The sequence below is a fragment of the Lissotriton vulgaris genome, chromosome 1_1 (assembly GCF_964263255.1).
Source record: "Lissotriton vulgaris chromosome 1_1, aLisVul1.2, whole genome shotgun sequence".
Lineage (NCBI taxonomy): Eukaryota > Metazoa > Chordata > Amphibia > Caudata > Salamandridae > Lissotriton > Lissotriton vulgaris.
Genome location: NC_141685.1, coordinates 765348218 through 765364999, shown reverse-complemented (window position 1 = coordinate 765364999; position 16782 = coordinate 765348218). Strand labels below are relative to the sequence as shown.

The window sequence follows — 16782 nt, the reverse complement described above, 5'->3', positions numbered from 1 at the left end:
CAAGCAGTTTGCTTGGACCACAGCAAACTCTCTGGGAGAGCACGGTCATTCTTTGGGTTACTTATACCCTATCTCGTTCCCATTTGTAGCGTCCTCTCCAGCCTGGGAACCCACCAATTACTACACCACAAATGGAGCTTAGTATTACACTTCTTTATTATGCTTAGCCCAACTCTGACCCCTACATCACAGCTCTATAGAGTCCGTTAGGAGACAAAACTGGTTCCGTTCTAAAACTTGCAAGACATTAAGTGTGTTTTATACCATCACAGCTCTCCCACATAGATCTGGGAGGGCAAAAGGTGGGCTGTTAATCTGAATGCTGGTTTCTAATAACTGCGAGGTTAAAATTAGATGTATTGGTTCTTCCACTATGCATATATTGGAAATCTCCTTAAAGGATAAGATGTTTTTATTTGTTTCTATTCTACAATGATTACTTTTATTCTTTTGCTTATGACAAATTTACAAACATTAGTTGCCACTATGGACTCCCTTATTGTTAAATCTACCAAGAGTTTTTACTGCAAGACAATGTACTTTATTAGCAGTAGATCCTTAATATGAAATAGTGAGACTTAGCACAACTGGAGAACTGTACCAGTAGATCTGTTAAAAAATACTTTACAGATTAGCCCTTTCAAAAGCAATCAGCAGGATGTATTTTTGTGGAGCTCCTATATAAATGAAATATATATATAATGTTAACACTAACTTTTCAAATTTGGGTTGTATTGTTCTGAATCTCTTGGCACAAGGCAGTTCAAGTGTCCTTGATTGTTTTTCTGTTTTCTCTGCATTTAACTGGAAAGATAAGATGTTGCCTAACTCCTAAATATGCAGCTCTTTGTTAAAGCTATAAATGCCACTTTCACTTTAAAGAGAAATCGTAGTTGAGCAGGGTAGGAGACTTTACTGCGAAAAGGCGGATTTGACATTAATGCTTTAGCAGGAGATTTTTTACACACTGCCCTATATCTGTCCTATTCCGTATGAATATGCTGACTCTTTTGACGTTTTGACTTCATATAGCACTGTATGTGAGCCCATTTCTAAAGCCCTGTCGGCACCTCTTAAGCCCAGACCATGTAATTGGTGCTATAAATGGTTTGATCGACATTGCATTGCGAGTGGCATCCATTTGCGCAAAGCTTTGAAAAGCCTTCCAAGCGACCCAGTGGCTGTCTCAGAATATTGTGTGGGCTAAAGGTGACATTTGTAAGAGGGAAAGAGCAATTAGAGATAAGGATTGGGAGGACCGAATTGCAGCTTAATTTCAGAGAGTTATAAATCGATGCTCTGAACCTACTACCATTAAATTAATTCTTAGTTACACGGTCATATTACTAGCTGAATTTGGTTGGTTTTATACCACAGTTTATGGCTATAATAATAATAAACATTGACATCATCAATTATTATTTCAATTTTTAACATATATGATGGGAGGATCCCTCCTTTTACAGACCCATCTTTGATAGATTCAGCCGTCAAAGAGATGTGCAGAGTCCTGCATTATCCAGGACAAGGCCAGGGCGAAGGGGATATTGGTGGCCACACAATAGGGTTTTAAATCTAGGCTTAGCATAGTTGAACAATGTTCGAATATCCACCTGCTAACTAGCAAATATGCATATGTAAAAAAATGGCACTCTTCATGGATTCAGCTGTGTCTTTGGGGCAACAAGTCCAAGCTGTGAACAATATATAGATTTGTGGATGGGCAGCCATGAATAACGGGGATGCTTTTCACCATATGGTTCTGAGTGACATCAAATAGACACCGAAAGTGAAGCTTGAGTTGCCTATAATGTCACTCAATTCCCCAACATGGAATGGCTTTATAACAGACATAGCAGGAATTCATTTTTGTTTATTACTTTTGCTACGTCATTCCGGTGAATAAACAGATTTAGAATTTGGTATTCACGCTAATGGCTCCCAGTTAGAGCTATAGATAACATAACATAACAGAACAGAACATAACAGAACATAACATAACATGAATGAAGCACATATAGATTTCTTGAAAAGATTGCACTATGGTTTGGCTGGGAGGGTTAGGTATGGAGAAACGGTTGTGTGCTCTGAATCTTTTGCATTAGATAGGTGTGCTCTTCTTCATCATTTATTTACATTATATGAAAATATTTTAGAGGCTATTTTGAGAATACATAAAACCAATTCACCCAGGATAGGCTCTAGTTCTGTTCCAGTTTTAATTATATGCAGACAATGCTGTACTTCCCTCAATGAGTGCAAATGGTGTTTTTAATTTAATTGATGACTATATTTCATTTATGAAGAAGCGAGATTTAATCACTATTTTTCTAAAACATTTAGCAACTGGATCGAAATTATCCAGACAAAAACCAGTACATATTGAGGCGAGAGCTTCAGAAAGAGTTCCCTTTCTTTTCTTATTCAGGACTCCCCTTTTAATAACTCCAAAGCTGGTTCCACCATTTTGGGACCAAGAGGTCATATTTATTAAACCACAGGAGACAGTGTTAGATTGTGCTGCTTCCCTAGGTAGTAAACCTACCAAATATATGTGGATGGTCTGCGCTGGTGGGTGTATTCCCATTGCCACCTAGGGTGCGGATTCTTGGGGATACTGTGATGCCTCTTCTCTTCAGATAGAAGACAATAGACCCCTTTTGGAACTGCCAAGCTAGAATTATTCGACAAGAGGGATTGGGCCTAGGGAATGTATTAGATGAAACACACCTTGCCACAAATGTTTATGGATTTCCATCTGGTCCAACCCGATGGCTAGTCTGAATAGAGAGGTTATATTGGATTGTCTAAAACTAGACAACACATGTAAGATCCTGTGGCTACGGTATATTCAAGAAGCCTGCTCAGAGCTCAGATTCCCAGAGTTGTATTCCAACCCCTGTACCATCCACCACAGTAATTTCTCACAGGTGGCCAAAAGATCTATGGAGAAATGTCGACTATCAGTATCAATGGAGACTGAAGAGGTTGCTAAAACCTCTGGAAGGTTTAATTTTAATTAAAACTTTGCATGGTATGAAAAGCTTCTGCACTGGGTTAATAATACATATATCTTTGTAAACATTTAAAAGCCCACTTGAATTGTGCATTTATACGGCTACAGCGTGGTACTCATATTTATGGATTTGCACTATTTCCCCAAATAATCCATCACCTGCGGAATGATCTACAGATTTTAATCCCCCCAAAATTGGTTCTTACTCAAATGCATCAAAAGTTACCTAAAACGTTGAAACACCTGTTGTGGCACAGCATAAGGCCCTTCGCAAAGGTTAACTGGCCATCTTTCTGTCGCTTATTGGTGTATTTGGGTGCCTGACCGGTACTAATGAGGGGGAACTTTTGGCCAGTTAGTGTTGCAGGTGCAAGTGAGTTCCTGTATTTAGGCAGCACTCCATTGTGGTCAGCCTGAACCATTGAATTTGCCACGGTCTAGCGCAACCAGATAACCCATTTAAGCGCCTCTTGTTTTTAAGAGCTATTTTGACATTTATTCTTTAAAAATCCATATCTCAATTTACACATATTGGATTTTTGTCATTTTGGTCTTGTGTTATTTCTGAAAATAGCATCAATTGTTCGAACCTAGTGTGAGGTCTTTTTGTAGTGTTTTCTCTGTGCTATTGTTTGAAGTGTTGCATTAACACTTTACACATTGCCTTTTAAGTTAAACGTGACTGCTCTGTGCCAAGCTACAAGAGGGTCAGTACAGGATAATTTATGGTGTGTTTTGACTTACCCAGACTAGGATTGGGGTTCCTGCTCGGACACCTCTGCCACCCAGAAATCCGATGTCTAAAAAAACAACATTCAATAAAAAAACTTTTTAATAGAAGAAAGTAATAATTAAAACTGTTTTGTATTTTACCTTACAGAGATTTACTGGAGTTTTGGTGCACTCTCATTCGTATTCTTACATCATTCATTCATATCGTCCATTACAGAAATACAAGTATATTTTCAGTAAGTGATCACCTCCGTAATGTCCACAGTCACAATGTATTTAATAGTAAATAGACACCTTGGGCCTTATTACTATGTCGGTCAGAGTTGCCTCCAACCGACACAGTTGGGGTCTTGGAACCAACCGACCTCCGGTCGGCAGTCCCAACACTGCAATTACAATGCGACTGCACATAGTGCGGTCACATACTCCTACTTATCAATGGGAGCTTGTGCTACAGCAGTAAACCAGCCGTAGCACAGGTATACAGACAAAATATCGAAATTAAAATATCGATATACAATAATATCGATGTTTTAATTTCGACAGTATAGAATATCGATGTCCAAAACATCGACAGACAGAATATCGTTTTTTTAAGGTATGTATGTTACTAATATCGAATTTTACTAATATCAAAATTTTGTTTAGTGTTATGTATTTTATTATGTTGTTTATATGTTTGTTAAACATGTTTTGTAATGTATGTTTGAAAATTTGTAAATTTGTTTACATTTTGCGTTTTAGTATCAGAGCGGGTTGTGGGTTTATAGGGGAATAGGGTGGGAAGTAATTTAATAATAATTAATTAATTAATATATGTTTGTAAATAATTTTAATTAATAAGTAATTGGTAATTAATTAATATTAATTAGTTAATTAATTAATATATGTTCGTGCATATTTTTAAATATTAATTAATTGGTAATTAATTAATATTGATTAGTTAATTACATTATTTAGAGTAGTTTTTTTAGATATATAATTTTTTGTTATTGTTAATTAATTAATTGGGAAAAAATAATATTAATTATTAAATTAAATTAATTACAGCTAATGTGCTAATATATTTACTTTATTGTTATTGTTAATTAATAATTAATTGGTAATTAAATAATATTAATTAATTTTGGGTAAAGGAGTATTTTTAGGGTTCAGGGTCAGTTTTGGGTTTTTGGGTAAAGGGGTATTTTTAGGGTTCAGGGTCAGTTTTGGGTTTTTGGGTAAAGGGGTATTTTTAGGGTTCAGGGTCAGTTTTGAGTTTTTGGGTAAAGGGGTATTTTTAGGGTTCAGGGTCAGTTTTCAGTTTTTGGGTAAAGGGGTATTTTTTGGGTTCAGGGTCAGTTTTCAGTTCTTGGGTAAAGGGGTATTTTTTGGGTTCAGGGTCAGTTTTCAGTTTTTGGATAAAGGGGTATTTTTAGGGTTCAGGGTCAGTTTTGGGTTTTTGGGTAAAGGGGTATTTTTAGGGTTCAGGGTCAGTTTTGGGTTTTTGGGGGACAGGGATATTTTTAGGGTTCAGGGTCAGTTTTGGGTTTTTGGGGTACAGGGTAAAAATAAAATAAATTTAAATTAAATCAAATAAATGAAATTAAAAAAAATAAAATTACATTAAATTATTAAGTTTTTAATTTATTTTAAATGTATATGTATTAGTTTTAATTTTTAAATTATGTTTTAATATTTTTATTTAATATTTGTAAAATTATATGTATTTTAAAATTAATTTTACATTATTATTAATACATTTAAAAAACGATATTTTTAATTTCGATATTTTTGTACTACGATATTAATTTTTCGATATTTTTGTACTTACCTTTATGAAGATATGACTCCGATATTTTTGATTTCGATATTTTTGTGTTGATATTTTTGTATGTAGATATTCTGTCTGTCGATATTATGTCAGACATTCGTAGCACAAGCTCATATAGAGAAATAGGAGATTTAGTTTATCCCTACACCGCATGGCAGGCACTGCTACACATTGTGGGGATCAAGAGATGGGGACCATAGGTACCCCCTCCACCTGCCATCTGGCGACCACACGGAGAAGGGGGCCCTGATAGGGGCCCCAAACTTGCTTTCCGACAGGCTGGCATGGGAAGCCTGTGAAAAAACGAGCATCTTAGTTCCAGCTGCAGAAACGCCCTCCATTGGGATTACGGGGCCAGTCTCCTTGAGCCTGTCGGAATCCAGCCGGAATTGCAAACCGGTTTGAATTTTGACCTCCTAGATTGTAATTAGGTGATCAGAAGTGAAACCGATGATGAGTGTTGGAAAGTCTCCGACCTGAGGTTAGAGGCTTTATGACACTCATCGTAATCAGCCCCCTTTTAACTAAATAAGAAGAAATGGAGTGTTGTGTCTGCTCATCAGAAAATATCTAATGCATAGAAAGATAAATAAGGAGTCAAGTAGTCAGAAATCACTATAGGTATTCATCTGTATACCTGGCATTACCGATAAATGACTTTATGTCCTACCATAGCCATGGTTCTTTCACATAATTAACACCTTGCTCAAGTTCACACAAAAGTATGCAACAGTCATGAGTACCTGAAAATCCAAATTAGATTGTAACGTAAGTGAATTGCTGGATGAGCACACACAGTGAGCTAATGTGCAAAAATACCCAAAGTTCTCATGTACACTAACCAATATAATTTCACCTATGGCAGTATAGCACAGTAACATTTCGGTCATTTCCTAGTCATACCATAAACAGACACATATATTTATAGAGGAGATCATTTATGTATCTAATTTTATGGGTTCTACGTGCTAGAGATGTATAATTTCTATCAAGGTATAATATTATAGAGAAGAACAAAAAACAATTACTTAATTTGATTGGTGGCAGCATAAGGCATCACCAATGTCTATTCAGTTCTGTTGTGTAAAATGCACATCATTTTGTATTACTATGTATATATGTTAGAAACAGATTAGGGGCACTTCCTCCCTGTATTTATTACAATGTCCTTCTTGGAGGCATATCAAATATCATTCCTTTTCATATCAAATATCAATATCCTTCCATAATCTACTATGAAAAGTTTGATGGATAACAACAAGCCTAATAAAGATTCAAACTGCCATTATGCATTTGAAATGCAAGTTCATATTGTATCCAAATAAGCAGTCCTCATTTATAACCCAATCATCGCTACTTAAATATATCTAAGACAAACATGAGCTAGTCATCTTGTTTACAATATGAAGCAAGTCTTTTTTTGAAGAATATATCAATATTTTTTCTATACTTCACATCGTAATTAGCCTTTTACAGTACAATAATAAAAAGACAAGCACTTACTGTGGGAAACATCCGTTACAACGCGGGTGTTTCAACGCGGTGCTGTTACGACGCGTCCGTAACAACGCAAGTCGTTACCACGACTTGCGCTGGAGGGCGCTAGAAGAATAAAAATAGTAAATTTACTATTCCAACACCTTCCCTAGTGTCCACGGGGACTGGTGTTAGAATAGTAAATTATACTATTCGATATCCGCGCCCCCAACGCAAGTCGTGGTAACGACTTGCGTTGTAAGGGACGCGCTGTAACAGCACGCGTTGTGACGGTACGCGTTGTACCGTCACCAATCCCTTACTGTGTCTGCCATTTTTAAAGAATATTGCTGTCCTTACTGTTTATACATATCTATGTAATGTGATACAGAAGCAATCTAATTTGGAAATATATGTGCCTACTTGGGGCATGCCACAGAAATGACAGAAAATATACTGTGGTGATGTAGGTCATTAATATACTGCTGTGGAAGACATCATATTGGTGTATTAGTGAGCACTGTTATCTTCAATGAATCTAATTGGGTTCCAATCTAATTTGTATCATCAAGTATTCATGAATGTTGCATACTGTTGCTTGAACTAGAGTAAAATGTTAATTGAGTGAGCACCATGGCCATTGAGGACGTAAGTTCATTTATGGGTAAAACTCAGAAAATACGCTCACTTAAACATCTTCTTATAGCCTTTTCTTCTGGCGCCTCATGCTCCTAAGTATCAATGGATTTATACATATTTCATGATACAGGGATTCACTCTACTGTATTTCCTCCTATTTCGAGCAAGGTTTTCAATTATGTTTACATATACTGTGACTTGTGAGAGTTGTAGGAGAAATCCCTTTTCCCAATATTCTTGTATTTCTGTAATGGACAATGTGGTGTCAATGATGTAAATATAGGAATGAGCCCATTAATACTACTGTGTATTACTTCACACCATTAATAGGCTCAATCCATATTATATTTGGTTTCTTGGTAGTTGAACAGAATGTTTCTATACATTTCTTGGCTACCCACAAATAATTATACAAGAGTGAATTCTGTTGGTGTAGCCATATGATCAGCTTGGGTTTATTAGTTTGTAACATCATTTTTTTTTACTGAGCTATAACTGTACATTAACTTCTAGCCCTAATGAAGTCTTAGTGTGAAAAATCATATGACAAAACATGTGTTAGCTGGACGTTTTATTACTGAAGATGATTAAAGATGTGAAACATTGGAGGATCTTTTGGGTGTTCTTGTGGGAATCTATGACCCAATTTATTTTTTGGTTTTCAAACAGTAGTCGGACAGGATGACATAGTCTTTGTTTCCATCACGCTGATGGAGGTTTCGACTGTCAAATGTATAAATGTCATTCAGTCCAGCGGAAATGTAATGCATTGGAAGGAACCGCCATTAAGGCGATTCACATCAATGGATAGTAACTTTGCCATACAGCTCCATCAAACATGATGAAGACCTGCAGCAAAAGTACAATTATTTTTTATTTTTAAAAGCAAAGCCCCATAGTGAGATTTTGTTTGTGAAATAGAAAAAAATGCCCCCTCTCAATGGGGGCAGAATAGTCTCAAATGTTATTACATCAAAGGTCCACCAGCTTCTAAATCTGACGGGCAGACCATTATGTTGACGGGAAGGGTACTCAGCCATAACGAATGGAGTAGCCTTTCCACCAACATATGTCATGATAACCAGCAGGTAGGGAGGGACGTAAGAGGTGCAAGGAGGAGGGATTGTAGTAATGAAGATTACCAGGAAATAATCAGCACCTTACTTCCTCAACCCTTCCTCATGCTAGTTCTTGCTGATCTTCGACCAACCATTTGAGCCCCCAAGTAACACAAGAGGCTACCAGAAAGGAGAACCACTGTAGCAGGGAAAATGTAGTAGTGAAGTAGGATCACAGTCATTTCAACGAACCGTTCAAAAACTTCCAAGCACCCACATCACCCAAGAGTGGGAGTAAAACAGCAGTAGCAGCCCAGAAGAGGCCAATCTGCCCCAGATGGAAGTCTTCAAACCAAATAGAAAAGAAGCATAGGAAACCAACCACACCAGAGGCAGATTTCACACCCTCAAACCAGCAAGGACTAAAAGTTACACAAGAGGGTAACATGAGATAAAAGCCTTCAACAAACCACGAGCCAAGAAGGCCCCCAGTAGAGTTGGCACCAAGCCTACAGCAAAGCCAACTTGGAAGAGGCAGGCAAGAGGCACTCATAAAAATAAAAGCCCAGAAACATGGAACAGGGAATGCCACAGAATCACCAAAGTGCAGAAAGAGAACCCCACCAGGAAGCCACATCATTCTTCCACATCAGAAAGCAAAATAGATCACCTGGAACACAGAAAAAAGCCAACTGATAGGGTCAATGTGAGACTATCCTTCAGAGAGTAGCCCACCTGGGAAGGAACACAGAAGTCTAAAAGGAGAATATTTTCTCAGGCAAAAAGCCAAACCCCAATTGTGCACCACACTACAAGGACCTGTGGACAAACTGTGAGAAACCATAAGAAAAGCATCACGGCGTTGGTGAAGCTCAACCACAGCCCAACCTGCAAAACCAGAAAGCAAAAACATAAGATGACCAAAGAGACAGTTGTCTTTCATCATGCCCTTTTATAACCACGGAGAGGAGGCCTGGGAAGGAAGCCCTGGGTCAGCTTGCAAAGAGTACAAGTGAAGGCGCCCAAATCCCACCACCACTCCCAACCAATGATGAGGAGACAGTAGGACATCAAAAGACAGCAGGAACAGACAGCTGCACCCAACAGTAAGATCCTTCAAAACTGGACGCCATTCATTTCCCATCAAGCTCTGCCAGGAACAGAACAACCAGAAGCTACACCCTGAACCTACATGACACGGAGCAGTAAGCAAATCCCAAACTCCAAGCCCAGCAGGGAGCACAAAGGGAGCCAGGTTGGTCAAAGGCAGCAAATCTTGTTTTAACAAATCCAGAAGAAAATATGAAGGAGACAAGGGTCTCATGAGGAGAATCTAGCCAGGAAGAAAGAATCCACCCAACTCTCTAGTCAGCTGGGAGTGCCAGGGTAGCCATGGTACACAGTTGGCAAACCTCAACTAAAGAGACTAAGAATTTCAGGTTGGCAAAACACAATATCCAATTCCCAGGCCCAGCAGGGTGCACAAGGTAAACCAGGGTAGACAGAGGTACTAAACCTAGTTATAGTGGACCCAATCAGAGGACCAAGGAATAAGGTCAAGAGAAGGATCCAGGTAGACAGAAGGCAAGCTCAGCAATAAGCATAGAGTCAATGGACCATGCCAAATCTGATCGAGAACAAAGGTCAGAGAAAGACAAAGAGTACAAATCACCTTAGCATACAGATCCCCCCCCCCCCCCCCCCCCCCGCCGAGACTTGGAAAGGGACCAGCCAAAATGCTCCGGAGCCGAGCAGACATCAGGCCTCAAATAAACTCTGTGCCCTACAAGACAAGAAAACTATTCACAGGATAAAGATGCCCTAGACCAATCCCAGTTACATGCTCATCATTCCAGTATGAAAAAGCCCAGGATAACCTCAAGTTGGAGCCAACACCCAATCCAGGGATCTCAGGTGGTGCTGTCATATTTAAGGGAAAACTTTGAGGCACTCCATTAATGCCAAGGACGTGCATTCCAAGACTTGTGATAATGATGCAAACAGCAGGTATAGCCCAGAAGAAGAGGACCATGGACTCCTCAAATGCCACAAATCCGGAAATCATAAAAGAGTACTAGCAGAGAATGAAGGAAGCTGATTAGGAACAAAAAAGCCACCAGAAGAGGCTAGTTCGAAGTTGCATAGCAAGGGTGCCATGGGCTCAAATACAAGCAAGGTAAATATCCATATGCCCATCTGTTAGGTAAGAGAGTGAGTACCTAGTTCTTATTTTTTGGGTACTTCATTTAGCTTCTCAAATGCATTGCAACATATACTTAGCCGTAGGTTAATGCATTTAAAAGACCAACATTTCAAATTGATTCAAAAAATTCTAAGAAAATTAACTTTGCATATCTTTTCATACATTCTGAACATTTTCAATAAAAAATCTACTTTTCTTCCTTTCATCGATACAATCCGATAGATTTCTATTGCATTCATTTAATTTTATTTCAATATGCTCTGTACATGGAAGAGATTCAAAACTCTAATGTGCCATACAAAACATACATTCAGTAGTTGAAACATTATCGCTTTTCATGCAAGGGGAAACATTCCACTCTGTCTTCCAGATGATGATGTGCCTTCTTTTTGACATAGTAGTTTCCATTGACCAACCTTTATGCCTATGTATGTTCATCATTTTTATTTTTAGTTCTCTTTGGAAAGACCCACTGGCCAATGATGATCTTCCGGGCTGCATATTTCGTGGCTCAGTGGTGGTGAAACCAGCTGCTGTGGAGTTTGGTGAAACTTCTGTCACATTTGAGGATGGAACCCAAGAGGACTTTGACATAATCATCTTTGCAACGGGGTTCAGCATCTCTTTCCCTTTCCTGGATGAATCGGTCTTTACAATCAGTGACAGCACTGTTTCCCTTTACAAGAATATCTTCCTGCCAAGCCTAGAGAACCCCACCCTTGCATTTATTGGTCTTAGCCGGCCAATTGGATCCATATTGGTTGCTTCGGAAATGCAGACACGCTGGGCTACACGAGTCTTCAAAGGTAAGTGAATGAACAGGACAGTGAGACATAGAGACAGAGGCTATCTTAAGTTACCTGTCTCCCTACACAATGTACATTTGTTGTTCCCTCTTTTTTCTGACCATCATCTAGTCAGTCAATGGGTTTATAAGTGCTCCCCTAACAAAGGGGTATCATAAGAGAATGCAAAAGTGGCAAATGCGCACAAATGGAGTCTATAGGCATCAACTGGAGATAGGTCAGTTCTGAGTGCATTTAGTAATATCCAGTATACTTTGTAAAAGTGGCTCTTCACCTGAAAGAAAAATCCATGGATTAATGATTAAAGTTCTGAGTTCAAGTATAGGTTCCCAAGATAAGAAACTGTGCTTTGAAAAATATTACTCCATAGTCTTGTACAAAAACAGTGCAGAAGAAATATCTAAAGTACAACAATATTGTAAATAAAAGTAAAGAAATAACAAAGAACCCTTACACATTAAAACTAAGACAACATAACAACAATCATGAAAATCAAACTATCAAACACTAGAAAATTGGCATCATTATAAATAAAACACACAATTTGAATAGGTGTACACATAGTATATGAAACCTACTAGTAGGAAGTTGTCGTTAGGACCTAGTTTCCATAGGAAAAACATTTTTTGTTTTTTAAGACTTGTCTAGATCTTTGAGCGCAATTTGCAGATTCTTCACTAAATTTTTCACAAAACGTGTTAATTGGATTTTGTTGTGCATGGAAAGTTTTGGGGTGATCCATCAAGCCGGGACCAAGTAAAATAGGGGGTCAAAAGATTTGTATTCCCATATTAATTCACATAGGCATTTTAGAAACGACCACAGCTAAACTGCTGAGCGGTATTTGACGGAAAGCTAGATCTTGCTCAAGAAAGAGTGCTTTTTGCTATTTGGTGTAAATCCGTTCAGTAGTTTTAGAGTTATTAAATTAAAACCAAATATGTAAATCTTGGGATACGACCACTCCACAAATCCTCCCCCTCTCATGCAGAGATCTGATTGGCTGCCAACCCCTGAACCAGAAAGTGTTGGCAGCCATCCTGGGGTTCGGACTCAGCCATGTCCTAAGAAAAACATAAAAAATAAAGACAAGGGCTCAGGGTTGCAATATCTTGTCCTCCCCACCTTTCAAGGTTGATGGGGTCCCTCAGGGACACTGCCAGGCCACAAAAGCAGTAAAAAATAAAAGTGCAGCAGAATTGTGAGAATTTTTGAATCTGCAGCAAAAATTGCAGTCGCCTGCACTTGTTTCACTGTCAGCCTCGCTTGGGCTAGGTCCCAGGGGCATTTACTTTAATAACCAATGGGGAGGGGAGTAGCAAACCAGTTTAATCCCCGATGACCGCCACCTCCCTGGGGCTTTATGTATTAATTAGGAGAGAGGGCCTTGCAGCCACCCTACTAATAGATTCATAGGCCCCAGGGTTTTCCACATCCCTGGGGCTTATGAGTTATAAAAGAGTGGGGTCACGTGGACCCTCCTCCTACTTTCTGATTGCCCCAGGGTCCACCACCTGCCTGGGGCACAAACATACTGCAAAGAAGGGAGGGGGGGCAACGCGCACCCCTCACAGGCCACATTTGGCACTGGGGACCACCACCTCCCCCTGACATGGCCAAATGCAGAGGGGGGCCACAAGGCACCCCTCCCAGGCCATGGACGGCCCTGGGAACCACCATCTCCCTTGGGCTGGCCCATGCACAGTAAAGAAAGGGTGCTGTACATCCCCCTTCTGGAGCCATGAATGGCCATGGGGGCTGCCACCTCCCTTGGGCTGGCTCATGTTATCTTCTGAGGTAGCACCCTCAGGAGATAGCTGTTTGCTTTGTATTTGCAGGAGCTGTGACAGCTTCTGCCAAGCAAGAGGAAACACTAACTCTGCTCCCATCAAGCAGGAGCTATAAAGCTGTTCCCACTTGATGGGAGACAAGTTTTTATCTGGTTTCCTACCCACTGCAATGCAGGCAGGAAAACAGATGAAAGATTGCTCCTGCAAAAGGAGAGATGCATTCTTCCTGCTTGCAGGAGCGATGCCAGCTCACGCAAGAGGTAGGGCGCTGTCTGGAACTGTGTGAGCATTGAGGTCCCCCCCTGAGGTCACCGTCAAAGCACACTGGGTTCCCTGGGTGGGGCCAGGCACCAAGGTAGATGTGGCCGGATGCCGGGGGATGGGGTTCCCGGGGCCAAAATTGGCAAAATGTAAACCTCAGTAGGAAGCACTTACATATATAAGCCCTACTTCTGTAAAGGACAGATGATCCTGACCTCCTGGGCTTGACGAAATGCTTTGTGGAGGTGAATGCGTTGTTGATCTATTGGAGCACAATCTGTAGTGACTGTGATGAGTGGGTTTTCTCTTGTCCTTACCTGGAGAGAGCAGATTCCATTGTTCTCCCTTTACATGACTACAAGTATACAAATATGCAAAATCGCTTGAAGCTCCGCCCAATTTGCCCTACCTGTTCACCTTAGTAGTATGCAATGGTCTTCCCGCCTTTTATCAGAATGATGGGCAGCTGACCAAAAGGTCCCCAGGGAGTTTCCCACAAATTTTGGTGATGCATTCTTAATGCCTCGGAATATGAGGACATCTCCACCAAACAAAGAAGCACTTACTTCATATAGTTAGGAGGAGGGACTATTTTCTTGTTTGGTTGAGATTTACCTCTTTGTAGTCTTGTTGTCTTCTATATAGAAGGATTCATAATAATATAGATTTCTGGATGAAGACACATGATAAACAATCACAGTGACAAAATGCAGAAAAGGTCACTGGAGACATTTCGTCCCGGTCCATTATGCAGCCGTAGCGTAGAATATAGAATAGATATTTACCCAATGAAATAGCACTCACTTATTAAATAGTAGACAATACTCCAGTTGGGTAGACATTTTGTGAAAGCTATGGACCCTTGTTGGATAAAAGGACAGATGAGGGTCTGTTCTGGTGCAGTCACTCGCATAGCTACTGATACTCCCATACAGACACTCAGACACCCACTCAAGCACCCATTCTGCCACTCCACATCTACTCACAGACCCAAAGGCATTCACTCACCGACCCATACAGCCAATCACACCCTCACAACCCATACAGCCATTCACACACCCACTCTAAAAGACTACAGGTTACAGTTAGGAAATAAAAAATTTTTTAAACTTAGAAGATCGGCCCAAAATCCAAAGGTTACCGGGTTCGTTATAGTTAGGAAATAACATTCAAATATAGAAATTCACTGCAAAAAACAGAGTTTATAGGGATGTTACAGTTAGGCTCTGATTTCCCTCATACAAAACCAGTGAAATTTAGCAGTTTTAGTTACCTTAGCTAACTATAACTTACACCCCGCAATGCACTCATAATATGGGCAGTGACATAACTGATGACATCACTTATGACATCTCAAATGACATTACTGATGGCATCATCCACAGAATTACTCACACCCCCACTCACACCTCCATTCAATCACTCACACACCCACCCACTCACTGAACCATAGAACCGCTCACACCGCCACTCAGTCACCTATGCAGGCACTCACAAAACCACTCAATCACCCACACAGTTGCTCACATAACCCCTCACTCACCCATATAGCAACTCAAACAGCCACACACCTGTTCAGCTACTCTCTCACCCACTTATTCAACCATACAGCCACTTACAGAGCCATTCTCTAATACCTACAACGTCTGAACACAGCCATACATTCACCCATGCAGACACTCACACAAACAACACTCTCCAGTAGAGCCACTTAAACAGCAACTCACTTAACCAAACACCCACTGTAAGATAACAGCCTCTCTGTACAGTGTACTAAAATGAAGTACACTATGTAGAGAGTGCACGATATCCCTGGAGGAAGATAGAGGTGACACATAGGTAATACTAACAATCTTTTTGTGGTCACGTGGGTGAGCAGTTATGCTTATCAATCAATCAATCAATGCATTTGTAGAGCGTGCTACTCACCCGTGAGAGTCTCAAGGCACTATGGGAGTGGGGGACCCAGCTACTGGTCGAACAGCCAGGTCTTGAGGAGTCTCCTGAAGGTCAGCAGGTCCTGTGTTTGGCGCAGGTGGGTGGGGAGGGTGTTCCATGTCTTGGCGGCGAGGTGGGAGAATGATCTGTCGCCGGTGGTCATTCGGCAGATGCATTGGACGGTGGCGAGGGCAAGGTCTGCGGAGCACAGCTGGCGGTTTGGGGTATAGAAGGACAGTCATTCGTTTAGGAATGCTGGTCCGCATTGTGGAGTGCTTTGTGAGCGTGGGTGAGTAGCTTGAAGGTGATCTATTTGTTGACCAGGAGCCAATGCAGATCTCTCAGGTGGGTGGTGATGTGGCTGTGGCAAGGGAGTCTGAGGATGAGGCGTGCAGACGCGTTTTGTATGCGCTGGAGTCTCTTCTGGAGTGTGGCCATAGTTCCTGCATAGAGGGCGTTGCCGTAGTCCAGCCTGCTGCTTCCAAGGGCCTGAGTGACCGTTCTTCTGGTTTCAGTGGAGATCCATCTGTAGATCTTGTACAGCATACGGAGGGTGTTGAAGGAGGAGGGGGAAACAATGTTGACTTGCTGGGTCATAGAGAGCGTTGAGTACAAGATGAACCCCAGTTTGCGTGCGTGGTGAGTGGGTGTCGGGGCAACTCCCAGCGTGGTCGGCCACCAGGAGTCGTCCCATGCGGAGGGGTGGAGCCGAGGATGAGGATCTCTGTCTTGTCTGAGTTCAGTTTCAGCCGGCTGGTCATTATCCATTCTGCAATGGCCTTCATTCCCTCATGTAGGCTGGATTTGCTGGTGTCAGGGTCCTTGGTGAGGGAGAGGATCAGTTGGGTGTCGTCGGCATACGAGACGATGTTGAGGTGGTGTGCTCAGATGAGCGGTGCCATGTAGATGTTGAAAAGGGTCGGGCTGAGGGATGATCCTTGGGGTACGCCGCAGGTTATCGTGGTGGCTTCAGATCGAAAGGGGGGAGGCGGGCTCTCTGGGTTCTGCCAGTGAGGAAGGACGTGATCCAGTTCAGGGTTTTGTCTCGAT

General features: G+C 40.9%; 1 protein-coding gene and 1 long non-coding RNA gene across 3 annotated transcripts in view; one reads left to right on the top strand and one right to left on the bottom strand.

The window, feature by feature from the left end:
- LOC147747792 (dimethylaniline monooxygenase [N-oxide-forming] 2-like) overlaps positions 1 to 16782 on the top strand; it is a 270079-nt gene that overhangs the window by 218394 nt on the left and 34903 nt on the right. For both annotated transcript variants that reach the window (XM_086955855.1, XM_086955864.1), the window contains exon 7: positions 11391 to 11743. In XM_086955855.1, coding sequence (XP_086811981.1) covers positions 11391 to 11743 — 353 coding nt within the window. The remainder of the gene's footprint in view (positions 1 to 11390; positions 11744 to 16782) is intronic.
- LOC147747791 (uncharacterized) overlaps positions 11169 to 16782 on the bottom strand; it is a 93867-nt gene continuing 88253 nt past the window's right edge. The window contains exon 3 of the long non-coding RNA XR_015308409.1: positions 11169 to 12017. This is a non-coding gene — a long non-coding RNA (uncharacterized LOC147747791). The remainder of the gene's footprint in view (positions 12018 to 16782) is intronic.